At 49.3% G+C, this 16,326-nt stretch overlaps 1 protein-coding gene across 1 annotated transcript in view; it reads left to right on the plus strand.

Annotated features, from left to right (window-relative positions):
- Positions 1-16,326, plus strand: part of ZCCHC7 (zinc finger CCHC-type containing 7) — a 100,294-nt gene that overhangs the window by 51,751 nt on the left and 32,217 nt on the right. Inside the window, exons 6-7 of the mRNA XM_066569802.1 lie at positions 14,936-14,979; positions 16,121-16,246. Of these exons, the coding sequence (XP_066425899.1) occupies positions 14,936-14,979; positions 16,121-16,246 (170 nt within the window). The remainder of the gene's footprint in view (positions 1-14,935; positions 14,980-16,120; positions 16,247-16,326) is intronic.

Here is a 16,326-nt window from a genome sequence, read left to right on the forward strand (position 1 = left end):
TTGTGCCACAGCAGAATGCAATGTGGAGATTGTTCACCCACAGTGATGGAGTTGTGTTTCCTTGGCCTGTCAGGCCCAGGTGTGTGTGTGTGTGTGTGTCAGGACTGTTGGGTGGCAGTCACGAGATTCTGGGCAGTGTGAGCAGAGTTGAGTGCTTGGCAGATTCAGTTTAGATGTAGTGTAACATAGCGTAATATAATGTAGAATAATATAGTATAATCAAGTAATTAATTATCCTTCTGATAGGATGGAGTCCTCCCCATCATTTCCCCCTGCCATGGGGGTCATCCTGTTTTGACAGAGACTTACCAAGCAGTTCAGGACTTGTCTTTGGACAGCCTTGGGACCACCAGCAGGGCCACCACGGTGGCATCCCTGGCCCCTCTTGCCCAGGGGCAGTCATTAGGGGGGTGGCCTTGGGGTGTCCCCTGCTCCTCCTGGCCGGTCTGTTCTGCTGTGTGTTCTGCTGTGAGTCTGTTCTGTTGTGAAATGGTGCAGTTCTTCAGGGCTGTCTCTCCTCACGTGAGCCACGTTCCCCTTCCCAGCTCAGCCAGGGAACAGGACAGATGTGAGCTGTGGTGGCTCCTGTGCCCTGGCTGCAGGCTGGAGCATGGATCCTGTGCTCCGGGGCTCCTCTTGTCTCCCTCTTCCTGCCACAGCCCAGCCAAAGATGGTGCGAACTGGGGAGAGTGTCTGCAGTGTTTGTTTAGAGCCCTGACCAGCTACCACCCTGCTCAGGAAATTTGGTTGATTGCACATTTTGAATGAGGCCTTGGTGATTTTTTTCAGTGATAGGACTGGTTGTTTTTTTCCCGGTGTTGCTAGGTAGAAGCAGGATCTGCGTTGCAACCAGCCCTCAGTCATGGGTTCAGACAGCCCTTCCTCTTGTCCAGAAAAGGGGGAAAATAACTCCTGAATCAAAGGGGAAAATACCTCCTGAATCAAAGATCTCAGGAGTTATTGCCCAGGTCTCTGCTATAGAAGCTGTATTCAGTCAGTTGCACAGTAGAACCATGATTCTGCTGCAGCACAGGGGACTTTCACCTGAGGTACACAGGCAGAACTGTTCAGATGATCGAGTCTTTGTCAGAAAGGAGTGACTTAAATCACAACTTCTGATGTGCATCAGCTCTCTTGGACTAATACAAACATTTCACATTCACTTCAGCTCAGCCACATGAAGTAATTGACCTGAATTAGATAACTGCATATTTTAAAGAATAGTGCTGTTTAAAAATCAGCATTGAAACAAAAAAGAGGAAACTTTAATCAAGCAATATATTATAAAGTAAATGAAAAAAATATGAAGTGCATAACGTTTTCCTATTAGAACGGCAAAATTTTGAGGCTTGCAGTATTTGAATTTAGGTAGGAAGAGCTAGCATATAATAAGCCTTCCATTTATACTGATGTCAGGAGGAAGTGATATTAAATGTCGTAAGTCCTGTTTTAAAACTGATTATATGCAGGTTGCCCATTCAGTACTGCTGTTGTCTGATTCATTTTCAGTAAAGTCTTGTTAAATTCTCAGAATTCAAATGCTTAAAATCGGGTATAGACGTGTGAGCTCTCCTGGTCCCTGTGTTCTGTTCTGTGTCTCGGGCTGTGAAAAAAAGGAAAACTTGGAAAAATGGAAACTTGGGCAGCCCCCACTGGGACTGACGGGGTGCTGGTCACCCCTCCTGGCAGCACCTGGTCAAGAGGTGCAGAGACCAAGCTCGTCAGGTGTATGAAAAGCTCATATTCTTACAGAACCCAAATTTAGTAGGTAACGGAGAAAGTTTTGTTCATTACAGCAGCGTACCTAAAATATGAGTTGCTTTTCAGTAGCAGTGAGAAGGATTTTCCTGTTGCTGTGGTATCTGTGTAAGGAAAAGAGGGAAAAAAAAAAAGAAAAAATGCCTAACAAACAAACAGAAAAGAAACCAAAACCACAGAGACAAATGATCAAAGTATAAATAACTATGTCTTTAGCATTGTAGGAGGTGCTTTTGACCCCACCATTGAAGTGTCAGTTGCGGTTATACGGCACGCACAAAATAGAAAGTAGAAAATAATGAGAGAAAAATCGAGTATACATATTTGCAAAAACTGTTTTGTTTTATTTATTAAAGGTAGAAAGAGCATTTTCCTCCCATGCTGCAGTGGAATGCCCTCCCTGCTCCTGGGGTGTCTGCACCCCCCTGTTGAGATGGCTGTGCCAGTGTACATGGGAAGCAGAGATTAAATCAGGGTCTCAGATTCATTTCATCTCCTTGCAGCATTGAGGAATTCTTAAACAAGCAAAACCTGAATTCTCTCACTGAGAATTGTTACTTGATGACTGTACAGAAAACATTTCCTTTTCCCCACTTTTCTTTGGAAAGAGAAAGAAGGGAACAGGGTGACATCTTTTCCTTGTTGCAAGGACAGAACTGTTGTAGCCAGCGAGATTTAGCAGTTCTTTGGCAAGGCCCCTTCATTTCTCATCACCCCAAAATTGTGCCTCTAAGTACAGAACAACATGTTTCTGCAAAACTGTTTTCGGTCATGAGCAGAATTTTCTTTTCTGTTCCCAAGAAAAGGATGTCTTTTACAGGTGAAACAAGGTAACACCAAAAAATTGTCACTGCCATGGAAAAGGAGGTTGTGTTCTTCCTCAATCTTTGCAGCATTACAGTCTCCACCCCACAGTGTAAGAGCCTGAATGACGGATGTGGGACTCCAGGGGCTCTCCAAAATGCAGTTTGTTCCATCCAAGGTGTTACAGCAGCCCAGGGTCGTGGGGACAGAGCTGTGCCCACAGCTGTCAGCTCCAGCTGCAGGCAGGCCTGGAGACCCTTTGGTTTTGGTTACAGTGCATTATAGACTTTTCTTTTGGTCACAATGCATTATAGACTTTTCTTTTGGTCACAATGCATTATAGACTTTTCTTTGCTGAGCATCTTCATACAGTAGAACCAATCTATACCTTAACTATTATCTGCAGCCCATCATAACTACTGTAATTACCATATTCATGTTACTGTTCTCCAGTCACTAACAGTCAGTACATCACAGTTTAAGCCAGAAGTTGTTTTTCAGTTTTCTTGCAGTGGAAAATTCTGAGACCTTTTTTCTGCTTGCCACATTTGCTGCCTTGTTTGCCTGTGCTCTCTTTGTGCTTGGTAAAAACATCTTCTTGTTTGGGGTGGGTTTATCCTTTGCTCTAAGCCATACAAACCCCTTCTAACTAACACACCCTTTGCCTCCTTGGTTATCCAGTGAGACTGGCTCAGCAATTCTTTTCTTCTATATCAAAACTTGCTTCCATCTCTATTCCTTCATCAGACTCTACATTTAAAAATCTTTCTGCCAAGCACACACATATCTGTGAGACTTTCTTGTCAAACTTTCATCCTTCCCAACCCCACAGAGCCCAGCGTAAGACCAGTCTCAAGACATATGACCAGCATCAGGCACTGGATGCTGGTGCTGTTTGGTGCTTTTTTGTTCCAAATCTCTGCAGTCCTTCGTGGCAGTTTGAGAGCAGAGCCCTCTCTGTGCTGGGACCCACCAGTGGCAGTGACTCCCAGAACAGCAGCTGCAGCCTCTTGGTGCATGCTGTACAAGCCATGACCAAGGTGTGGAGAGGATCTTTCAAGCTCTTCCTGCCGTAGGAGTGTTCAGGGATGGCCTGAAGGATGTGCCTGTGGTGGTGAGGCCATGAGAGCCCAGGAAGGCCAAGCAGAGCAGAGTGCTTGCCCTGTAGCCTTCTCCTCCCAGAGCAGCTGTGCTGCTGCACACCCTCAGGTGCATCAGGGCCTTGTTTCCAATCCCTGCCAGGAGAGCTGTGTCACTGCATCACTCCTCCCTTTCCTTGGAAAGCTCAAGCTTGAAGAATCCCTAATGTGTGGGGGCACCCAGCTGCCTGCAGACGGGGAGATTTCCTCAAACAGATTGACAGCAAACCTGTGAGGTGGTGTTAATTTCTGCTACTCAACTTGGAGAAGTATTCTGTTCAGTAGGAATATTTTAAAGGAACCTCCTGCTTATGATTCCTATTGCTATCATCATCAGGAGGATCAAAATGGAAAACCAGGAATTTCACCTGCTCTGTGTCCCCAAACTGCAGTTCTGCTCTCAGAGTAATTCCCACATCCTGACTCTGACCGGGCTCTTTGGGAGTCCTTTTGCCTCATTCCAGAACTCCCCGGGAGAGATGAGAGTGCTGAGACCTGCCACCTTCAGGGCTGTTTGGGGCCCGTCTCCTCCCAGGCATGCTGTGGGGGTCCTCCTCGTGCTCCAAGAGCTGCTTGTGGGAGCCTGGTCTGAGCCTGAGCATGGGAAGGAGTCACCAGAGCTGGGATGACTTAGTTTGCCTTTGCCCAATGGGCCATTTATCAGCACAAAAGAAAGTTGAACCAAAATTCTGGCCCATACCCAAAGACTGGCACTCAGCCTGCATTGAAATGTGATTTATTTCTTCCTGGGTTAAAGATTTTGGGAATTTCAGAGAAAAAGTTAAGATCCCCAATTAAGCTCGACAAATTTCAGATATTCATCTACATCAATATTATTCCAACTCAGGGATTATTTCCCTATTTTATTGTTTATGGCAGCATCAGGAGAGCCGTGCTGTTTCTCCAGGATGCAGCTACTGGTGAATGGTTTTAGGTTTGTGATTCAACTGAAGCATTGAATTTCCAAGAAGCAATTAATTTCCAAGAAGCTTTAAATCTGGATTTCATTGCAGGGAGACGTGTCACATTGTTGGCACATACCTTACATGGCTTCTTTTAGCCACAGGGCCTTTGGCACATCAGACACCCACAAGAGCAAGGTTCTGGGGACTTTGTTGTCTCTTTTTTATTTACAATTTATATTTCATACATTTTGTATTTGTGATAAAAGGCGCAATATGCTGGCCAAGCAGCCACAGCTGTTGATCTTCTGGACAGGGTAGGAGTGCAGCGAGGGTGTTCCCCAGGCTCAAGGTGTTCCCCAGGCTCAGGGTGTCCCTCATGTTCAGGGTGTTGTTCCCCAGGCTCAGGGTGTCCCACAGCTCAGCAGGCACCCCTGCATGCCCTGCAGCCTGCACGAGGTGCAGCAGCGCCGTGCCCCGCGGGGCTGGGGGCTGCAGCAGCAGGCACGGCACACACAGCCCTGTCCAGGGGCTGCTTTGGGGCTGGGGGCTGCGGCAGCAGGCACGGCACACACAGCCCTGTCCAGGGGCTGCTTTGGGGCTGGGGGCTGCAGCAGCAGGGACGGCACACACAGCCCTGTCCAGGGGCTGCTTTGGGGCTGGGGGCTGCAGCAGCAGGGACGGCACACACAGCCCTGTCCAGGGGCTGCTTTGGGGCTGGGGGCTGCAGCAGCAGGGACGGCACACACAGCCCTGTCCAGGGGCTGCTTTGGGGCTGGGGGCTGCAGCAGCAGGGACGGCACACACAGCCCTGTCCAGGGGCTGCTTTGGGGCTGGGGGCTGCAGCAGCAGGGACGGCACACACAGCCCTGTCCAGGGGCTGCTTTGGGGCTGGGGGCTGCAGCAGCAGGGACGGCACACATGACCCTGTCCAGGGGCTGCTTTGGGGCTGGGGGCTGCAGCAGCAGGGACAGCACACACAGCCCTGTCCAGGGGCTGCTTTGGGGCTGGGGGCTCCCCTGGCCCCAGCCTGGCCCCGAGGAGGCTGTGCACCCTGACAGAGCCACTGCTGAGCACAGCAGTGTGGAAACCCAGGGCAGCACAGGGAATATTTCTGTGTCTGCTCTGGGGTGCCCTGACCCCCAGGGCAGCAGTGACTCTGACCCTCATCCATGGAGAAAGTTTCCCAGACTTCAAGACAGACTGGAATCCACAAAAGTGTGAAATAGATTATAGAGAGCAGTGTCGGTGCGTCACTGGGTGATAAATTGAGGTTTTGGGGTTTTTAGTGTGTTGTGGATGGCAGCAAGATGGAGGGCACAGGGTGTTGTCCTGGGTTTCTTCTTCAAGCTTCTTCTTCCTTCTTCTCCATGGGTTTGGGTGGCATTTTGTAATTGGGCAGGAAAGTCCCCATTGTGGGCTCTTTGGGATCAGTTATTGGGTTAAAAGGGAAAATAATCTCAGCGTCAGTTCTTAATTGGATAGTTTAGTCTTAAAAGCCCTTGTACCAAGAGATTGTTGGCCATTTTGTGGTGCTTTTCCAGCGCACTGAGCCTGGTGTGGGCAGCATGCAAAACTCTAGATAAGAGAACGATAACCAAGACCCTGAAGACTGAAAAGACGCAGTGCATCTCTCTTTCCTGACACAAGAGCCCTCCAGGAGGGTCTCCCTGGACAGGGGAGCCCCAGGGAGGGCCCAGCCGAGTCCCAGAAGCCGGGCAGCAGTAACAGGTACCCTGAGCGCAGGAGCAGCGCGGTGACTCCCAGCGGGCAGCCCGAGGAGGAGAGGATGCTCTGAGGAGCCCTGTGCTGCTGCTGCCACGGGGCTCCTCGGCGTGCCTGTGACACTGCAGCCCAGCCCTCGCGCCCCACAGCCCTGCCGTGCCCCCGAGCCCCCCGTCTGTCCGTCTGTCTGTCCTGCACAGGCGCGCGGGGCACAGGCCTGCAGTAACTCAGGCTGTGACCGCAGCAAATGCTGCAGACGCTTGTCAGATGAATGACACCAGAAAACAAAAATCATTATTACTGTTCTGAGATTGTAATTGCATCTCAAAATGGTGAAACAAGGGGATTTAAGGGTTAATAGGGAATTTAGGATAGCTTAGGAAATATACATGTGAGCATATGGTATTTATTATTCTACTCATACAGGACTGTGATAATTTAGACCAGTCTAAGACCTTTTTTGGCACTAACTCTGAAATTTCCCTTTTTTTTTATTACTGTACTTTTGGTTTTATCCCTGTGTTCATTTTCTCACAGGTAATTCTGAGTTAGTATTTATTATTTTTGTCTTCACCAAGGATTGCTGGAATCTAAAAGGTATTTCAGACAACTCAATCAAATAGCTAAAAAGGGTTTCTCTTCAAAGTAAAGTATTATTCACTTTTCAGTCATATAGAAAATAGTCAGAAAGTGAAATCTTGATGCACCCGGTGAGAACAATAGATTTGTGTTCAGCCTTTCCTTCTCTAAATTAGAAATCACAGTATAGACAATGGGATTTCTAAATCATATATTATACCTTATTCTCTGGTGGGAATAAAATGTTCATGTTTGCCTCCTTTTCTCTGTTTAACTTTGACTGCTGTGAACACTAGGAAGAATAACCCTGCAGCTTTTCTTTCTTTTTTTCTTTTTTTTTTTTTTTTAATCTATTCACTTTATACTTTTCAGACAGATTTTTCCCCGGGGTGAAACAAAGGTTAACTGAAATTTCCTCTGTTGTGTACCTGAACGAATCAGCAGTTTGAGAAGGAAATCCCATTGATGGGCAAAGAGAGTGACAGGCTCTATTTAAAGAATTCCCCCGACTGTGTGGTAGACCAACCATGCCATGAATTTAACTGTTCCTGTGGTCCCCATACTTGTACCCACCAAAAAGAGAGAAAAACCTACTTTGTTCTGCAAATGTTGCGCTAAGCTTTGAAAATCATGAGCCGCTGAGTTTTGTGAATTAACATGGCCAGCAGTGGCCAGTGCTGAAGGAAGCAGTGTTACAGCACAGACAGAAAACAGACAGGAAATTATGCATACTTACATAATGGAAAGGGCACCCTACGTGTTCATGTTTAGCATGTGTCCCTGCATTTCAGCAGTTAGGTGGTACAAATATTCCACCAAAATATGAGTTACAGAATTGTCTTTTGCTTTGTTCGCTGCACATTTTTATTCCCACTTGGTACATGGGCCCTTTAGCCCCACAGAGCTGCTGAATAAATGGATGTGAGGGAGACACAGAAGGGCACACGTGTGGAGGGGGTGCAGGAGCGGTCGGTGGTGGGGCTCTTTGGCACAGGAATGGGGAACAGGGACAAAATGAGGTGTCAGGACCTGACTCGTTACAGCGGCAGCATGCACCAGCACTGCAGTGATTTCTGTAGTTATTACTGTGTGCTTGAGCACCAGGAGGACATCCCTGCCTGCTCAGTGCTCTGACCCCATCTGTGCTGTGCTCTGTGGTGTCCCTGCAGCGGCCACCCCAGCCCCACCATCAGCAGACACACTGCTGGGAGATGCAGCTCCAGCCCTACCCAGCTGCCAGACCTCTCCTCTCTGGCAGGGATGCTTCACTCTTCCCCCTTGGGCTGCTGAAGTTTGTCTAAAGTAACTTTTACAGCTCCTAGCGGGGGTTTCCCCCTTTGGCAGGGCTGCTCAGAAGTGTGTGAGTCTCTTTTCCTGTTTGAGCTCCGGTTTGCTTTCGGCCAACTCTGCCTTTGCTTCAGTCAACTGCTTACATTTTAATTAATTTCAAAATGGGTTGAGTATTGTTAGTTGGATTTTGTGATGCTTTTCAAAAATGGCAGATAGAGGTTGCTAAAAATAAAGCATTGCAGGGATTTCCCTGCTGCCAAAACATCTGCACATTACTGGCACATACATAACTTTAGGTATGAAGGGGAGAGGCAAGAGAGCCTCTTTTTGCCAGGAGAAAATGTCTCAAATTGAACTTCTGTCAACAATTCCATCGACTGATTTCCCTGAGGGAGATATGGATCACTTTTAATGCTGTATTAAAGGGATATTGACAGGTATTCCATTAAGCAGCAGGTGTTTTGTTCTGAAGTAAACCGTCTCTTTGTTATCAAGGAAAAGTTGAGAAATCCCGAGAAGTGTCTGAGAAAAGCGCACCAGGGCTGGTGCTGTTCCCCTCCACGGGGCTGTGTGAGCAGCCGGGGTGTGCAGGGGGGGCTGCAGGCCCCTGGCCACCCCTGGGGAGGGGGCCCTGCTGGGATGGACCTGGAGCTGCTGCCCTGGGAGCCGCAGCCAGCCCGAGCAGGAGCAGCAGGAACAGCATCCTGTCCCTGGGGCAGGAGGGCAGCAGGCAGGTGTGCAGGGAGCTGGGCACGGGGGCGTGCTGCACATGTCCTGTGAGACACACGGACACGGCCAGACACACGGACAGCGCCCTGCGCATACACAGACACACACAGACACACGGACAGGGCCAGACACACGGACAGCGCCCTTCACACACACAGACACACACACAGACACACGGACAGGGCCAGACACACGGACAGCACCCTGTGCATACACAGACACACACACAGACACACGGACACGGCCAGACACACGGACAGCGCCCTGCGCATACACAGACACACACAGACACACGGACACGGCCAGACACACGGACAGCGCCCTGCGCACACACAGACACACACAGACACACAGACAGGGCCAGACACACGGACAGCGCCCTGTGCATACACAGACACACACAGACACACGGACACGGCCAGACACACGGACAGCGCCCTGCACACACACGGACACACGGACACACGGACATGGCCAGACACACAGACAGCGCCCTGCACACACACGGACACACGGACACACGGACATGGCCAGACACACAGACAGCGCCCTGTGCATACACAGACACACACGAACACACGGACACGGCCAGACACACAGACAGCGCCCTGCACACACACAGACACACACAGACACACGGACACGGCCAGACACACGGACAGCGCCCTGTGCATACACAGACACACACAGACACACGGACACGGCCAGACACACGGACAGCGCCCTGCACACACACAGACACACGGACACACGGACATGGCCAGACACACAGACAGCGCCCTGTGCATACACAGACACACACACAGACACACGGACACGGCCAGACACACGGACAGCGCCCTGTGCATACACAGACACACACAGACACACGGACACGGCCAGACACACGGACAGCGCCCTGTGCATACACAGACACACGGACATGGCCAGACACACGGACAGCACCCTACAGACACAGACACACAGACACACACAGACACACAGACACGTTTATCCGCGCCTGTCGCACCTGTGCCCAGGTGCAGGTGTGCCATGTGCCCTGCACACAGACATGACCAGACACACGGACAGCGCCCTGCACACAGACACACAGACACTGACACACACAGACACACGGACACAGACACACAGACATGGCCAGACACACGGACAGCGCCCTGCACACACACAGACACACACAGCCACACGGACGTGACCAGACACACGGACAACGCCCTGTGCATACACAGACACACACAGCCACACGGACATGACCAGACACACGGACAGCGCCCTTCACACACACAGACACACACAGCCACACGGACATGGCCAGACACACGGACAGCGCCCTGCACACACACAGACACACGGACACACGGACATGGCCAGACACACAGACAGCGCCCTGTGCGTACACAGACACACGGACAGCACCCTACAGACACAGACACACAGACACACACAGACACACAGACACACACAGACACGTTTATCCACGCCTGTCGCACCTGTGCCCAGGTGCAGGTGTGCCATGTGCCCTGCACACAGACATGGCCAGACACACGGACAGCGCCCTGCACACAGACACACAGACACGGCCAGACACACAGACAGCGCCCTGCCCACACACACAGACACTGACACACACAGACACACAGACACAGACACACAGACATGACCAGACACACAGACAGCGCCCTGCCCACACACACTCCCACATTCCTGTGCCGCCGTACAGGACCTGGGGTGACAGGCCCGCCTCGGGGTCTGTTCCAGGACAGTGCCTGGCTGTGCTCTGGCACCCTCTCCTTCCTTTTCCTTTGGGGAGCAGGGATACTTGGGCACAGAAAATGTGGAACTCATTATAGCAAGCTCCAAGACTCCAAGACTTGAATCACCTTGGGTCGCACATAATCAGGAATTTTCAGATGTATGTAATAGGTCACATTGTGAAATTCTTACAGATCTAGTGATTTTTAGGGGTTTTAAAGCATTTTAAAATGCTCTTCCACTAGCAGCAGAAGCTGTGTCCTGGTATGGTAAATATTGTTCAGAGATATTCTGAAACAGTCCTTGCCACGGAGATCTTACAGTGGAATATAATTAGAGTTCTCTATTCTGTAATATGCTACATTAATTAGCAGTCAAAATCCAATTTTTAAAGCCCAGCTTGGAAATGTATTTGCCCTTCAGGCCCATGTATCATTGTGCCACAGCTTGAAGTGTCCTGTGTTACGGGGCTGATCATAACACAAAATAAATAAAATACATCTCGTCGTTCATTTTCCAATTAGAAAGAAGGGGGGCCATGACCACTCGCCGCCTTCTTTTGGGAAACGAGGTGCTTTATTTTCAGCGGGATGTCCAGCTCTGCGGCTCCTCTGTTGCGAGGCGGGTGATGACACAAACCCTGGCAGGGCAGGCAGAGCTTGCGTGAGGCTGGGTTTTGTCCCAGCCCTGCTGAGGGGAACAGGAGGGTGATTTTGGGGGGTCACAGCCGTGCCCAGCAGCGCCTGCCCCGCCTGGCCAGGGCAGCCCCATCAGCTGCCGGGGCCCTGCTGGAGCAGCACGGCAGATAAGGAAATTTTGTGAACCCTTCATTGTTTCTTCTGAGTGGGGGTTTTGTTCCGCGGAAGCAGATTGTTCCCCCGGGCAATTTCAGGTTTTGACTGCTGGTCCTCCTTCTCCCTCCTCCCCTCCTCTCCCTGTCTGGGATGAAAGAGGGGAGGTTTGAATGCACATTGAACAGTGGTCCTAAATCTGGCTTCACCCCGAGCGCTGCTCAGAAATTTACATTTTCATGCTGGTGGAAGGATACATGTGAATCTCAATGATCTTTCAAAATTTTTCTTTAAATAAAGGCAAAGCTGTTGCTCGCCATTCATCCCATTGTGCAGGGGCAGAGGACAGCCAAAATGTGGTACTTGATAAAGGGAGAACCTTGTGCAGGGCTTCCATTTTCATATAAATGGTGTATATTTTACATCCTCGTCCTCCCTGATCTGCACTTTGACAACACCATTTTCTTAAAGTATACATACAAGAATTTTATACAGTAAAGTCTGTTGTAATTTTTTAGTATATAAATATATATAATCATAATACAGGAATTCACCTTAATCTTAATATTAAACTTAGTGTAGAAATTAATATAATTTTATAAAGGAGATAGCATTTAACAAATGAAGATAAGGACGATTAAAAGCACAAATATATGAAAGATGTTCTTGGTTTTATTTAACTACAGAAAGCTTTAAATAAGTTTCATATGTGCAACTTTTCCACAGAAAAAGGGGGAAATCCTGACAGAGATTGTCTGAATACGACTTTAAACTGCTGTATTCTGAAGAGTAAAAATAAAACTAAAGCAAATACAGAAACAAAGCAATCACAGCCCTTCGTCAGGCAGGAATCCACCTTCTGTGTGCATGCCCACCTTGAAGAAGCGTGGAGTGCTCTGCAGCGGTGCAGGCAGTGGCCTTGGAGGACACCAGGCGCAGGTGCCGTGCCAGGCTTGGCAAGGGGTGGAGAGCCCAGCAAACAGCCCGTGCCTGCCCAGAGCTGCCCTGTCTGCCCCAGGTCGTGGTCGTGGGGTGGGCACGAGCACCCTTGGGCAGCCCGCGGGGTGGGGAACCAGCGGTGGTGCCCGGGCCACTGTGCGTGGAGTTGGGGTGCCAGCTCCACCTGCCCTGGGCAGAGCCACGGGGACGCTGCTCCCGCCCGCGTGACAACAGACGAGACGAGGGATGCAGAGAGGTGGCACCAGGGGATCCAGCACCCCAAGGCGAGCCAAGGGAGCAGCCAGGACAGTGCAGGGGTGGCCGGGAACCACCCACGGGGCACCGGGGTTGCCTGCAGGATGCATTAATTCACCCTAATAAGCAAACAAAACCAGAAGGAACGGAAGGATCTGTCAATTTGAGACGACTTCTGTGATTTATTTTGTGATCTAGAGCCAGACAAAACACTGTGGTCAGTCAGAAATATTGCAGATTTTTCTATGTGTCTCTACAGCAGGATTTCTACTTGGTTGCAGAAGCAAAACTCTCCCTAGGTGTTTCAGTCTGAAGAACTTACTGTGTGTGAAAACAAAGCCTTATGCAATCTATTGTGAATTAGAATTAACTTTTATATCACCAAACAGATCTAGAAAAGGGAGATTTTGTTGTAATATTTCATTCAGCATTAAAGCTCTTATATTTATTTTCTGAGTGGAGCAGTTTTAGCTTCTTGTATTAGGAGTATTTGAATCATTGTATCACGGTTTTCCCCTGTGAAGCTGGGGATTTTGACAGTGAAGAAGAGAAACTTGGTTGGTTTGCCCTCAGGAAGGACATGCCTAGTGATTAACAGGAGTTAATTCGCTGGTAATTTTGATCTGTGACCATTCTGCATGTGCATTTCTGTGCAACACGGCACTTGCGGTGCCGACTGCCAAGGCAGAGCTTTGAATTACAAATACCTTTTTCTTTATGAATTAATTTCCTTAACAGGCATTTAAGCCATAAATAATGCACTCAAATATGGCAGCGTTTCTTTGCTTTTACTGATCAGCCTCAGAGGGCTTGGTGTTCCCCGGAGCTGCCCACGCTCGCTGCTGCCTGGGGCAGGGATGTGTCCCGGTCCCACCCGCAATCCAGCGGCGCTGGGCTGGCCCTGCCCGCGCTGCTGCAGTCCTGCAATGGCACTCACCGTGCGTGCCACCACTCAGGGTCACACTCATTCACAGCGCTTTATTAACTGCCCTCTTCGGGCATTATCAATCGGTCTCGGTGGCAGCATGAGCCAGTGTTGAAAACTGAAATACCTGAGGGCGTTGCTCAGGTGAGAATGAGCTGTGAGCCCTGACTGCTGGATGAAGAGCAGCAGTAACCAGGGGCCGTGCTCCAAAGCACCCGAGTGACACACCTTGTGTCCCGACACTACATCACCTGCCTCAGCCAAAATCACTGACTTCTTCAGTAAATGAAGAGGAAGACATAAAATTATAGATGATACAGCTTTAATTTGCAGTCATCCACCTTCTAATGGAAATGAATAGTGCAATCAAAGCTGGAGACATTTTTGCCGCCTGTAAATGGTGATGATGCTGTGATTGTTGTTAGCAAGGCGGATGCCTCGGGTTGAGGTGCAGGATCAGGATGGGCCGGTGTGCATTTGGAGGTGTGCAAGCAGGCAGGATTACCGTGCGCGCAGGTTGCGGTGCTGGCTGTGCGGCCCAGCGCCCTGTGCTGGGATGGATGCTCCTGCAGCGCGAGGAGCTGCCGTGGGAGCCCCGCTGTGTGTGCGCAGCCCGGGCGCTGAGCCGTGTGCGCACGCAGGATTTCTGCAGCTCTGGCTGCAGCCCTGCTCCCTTAGCTTGCTGCCCTTCCAGTTCCTTCCTGGTTTGCTTCTTTTCCCTCCTGCCAGCCCAAAGGCTGCGTGTGAGAAGGTGATGGCGTGACAGTCGATAATTCAGTGTGTCCTCCTGATTTATTGCACATTACCGACACTGTTTGGAAATAGATTTGCTCAGCTTACAGTCTGGGTGTGCGAGGTTGTGCTCAGCCGTGTTGGCATGCAGCACTCAGGATGCAGGGCTGGTGAACTGGCACGGAGGAAAGGTGTAAGCTCTGCAGAAACTTCTTGTTCTGTGTGCTGCCGCACTCCAGCTCGGGGCTGGAGCTGGGCATCCCCAGGAACGCAGGCAGGGGCAGCTCCGAGGGCTGCAATCAGGATCTTGGGAGCCTGATTTAATTCTGGAAGAATTAAATCCCCACCTGAATTTAAACCCCAGGGGTCAGGACAAGAGGGTGGTGTCAGAAAAACTTCTCCCAATAGCTGCACCTGTGCTGATGCTCAAGTGAGGCAGATTTGGTGCCCAGTGGGTCTGTAGCTTTCCTTTACCAAAGATGGAAATAATTTCTCTGCTCTAGTACATCAAAACCTGTTAGCAAGTTCAAGAACTGCAGTAATCATCATGTTAAAAATATTATTGAAAAATATTCATATAAAATAAATATAATTCATTTTAATTTTGTTTTTCAGGAGAAATTGATGTGAACTGGTCCATCTCTCATAAAGACTTAGAGGTAAATACAACCAAGTTTTCCTATAATTCTTTCTTTTGTTGCTTATTAACAAGCAGAATTAGTAAATGGGATTGAAAAACCCCTCTGTGGTGTTTTTGTGGTATGATTAGCAGTGTCCTCTCACAAGAGAAAGGAGTTCTTGAGTTGGGGTTGGCAGAGGCAGGAAGGGACAGGGGTGCCAAGAGCTGGAGTGCTTCCACAGACCGTGCAAGGGGGACATCAGCTCTTCCTTCCTGGTGTCTCTGGAACCCCAGAGCTGTTTGAGGGCAGCCTGGTCCCTTCCAGGCAGCCCTGGGAGCCAGCAGAGTGTGGAGCCTGCCCGGGCTCGCCAGGGGCAGCGTGGGGACACTGCAGCCCGGAGATCCCAGGCGAGCTGCTGCAGCACCCAGCAGGAGTGAGCTTCAGCTGCTCTGTCCTGCTGCTTACCTTTTTCCTTCCAGTGTCCAGTACAGCTGATACAACCAAGTGACATTCACAAATTCTTTCCCTGAGGGGAAGTGGTATTTTTACACCTCTCCTATTCACTCATCCAAAATTTCATGTATTTTTTTTTTTAACTTGTGATGTTTATTAGGCAATGACAGTTGTAGATAGGATTTTCAATTCTGGCTGCCTACACAGAAAGTATGTGTGAGGTCACTGGGAGAGAGACAGTTTTTTCCAGCTTCTCTTTTTTTTTTTTTTCCTTTTAAAGTCTTTCTTTACAATTGCAAATTGCAGATTTCATCCAGACTTGTATAGCATTGTACTTTGTCCAAGCAGTTTGCCTTAATGTGTGCAAGGGAATATGTAACTTGCATTTGCAATTGATGTTCATTTTATTTGTGTTCTGGAGAAAATTCCAGTTTGTTGTGACATAGCACAGTGAGTAAATCTTGGCTAATTGAGGGAAAGCTTCGCAACTGCAGTTTTAAATAGCAAAAAAGAATGTCCTGAAGCAGAAGTTCAAATGAGAACTTTCCTTCCAGACAATGCAGGTTTCTCTGTAGCAGAATTACCCATTCCAAACCTGGATGTGTAAATTGTACATGGGAAACATTAGATTTCTGCTGGATCACTGCCAGCAGTGACCTTTATAATTCCCAGTTCCCAAAGCACAGAATCTCAAGTGGTAAATGCATTTCTCTCTGTGTTTCACCAGGCACAGATCTCCAACTACGCGGGCGTGCGGCACAGCAGCACGCGGTACTACAGAGCGGACAAAAGCGTTACTTGTAGGAACTGCCACAGACCAGGACATTTGTCCAAGAACTGCCCCACTCCAAAGGTAAATGCAATGCTTAAATCACTTGAACATTCAGCTGTTTTCCTAATAGACCTTTGTGCTTGCTGTTAGAAGCGTTGTTT

This window comes from Molothrus aeneus, chromosome Z (genome assembly GCF_037042795.1).
Source record: "Molothrus aeneus isolate 106 chromosome Z, BPBGC_Maene_1.0, whole genome shotgun sequence".
Taxonomy (NCBI): domain Eukaryota; kingdom Metazoa; phylum Chordata; class Aves; order Passeriformes; family Icteridae; genus Molothrus; species Molothrus aeneus.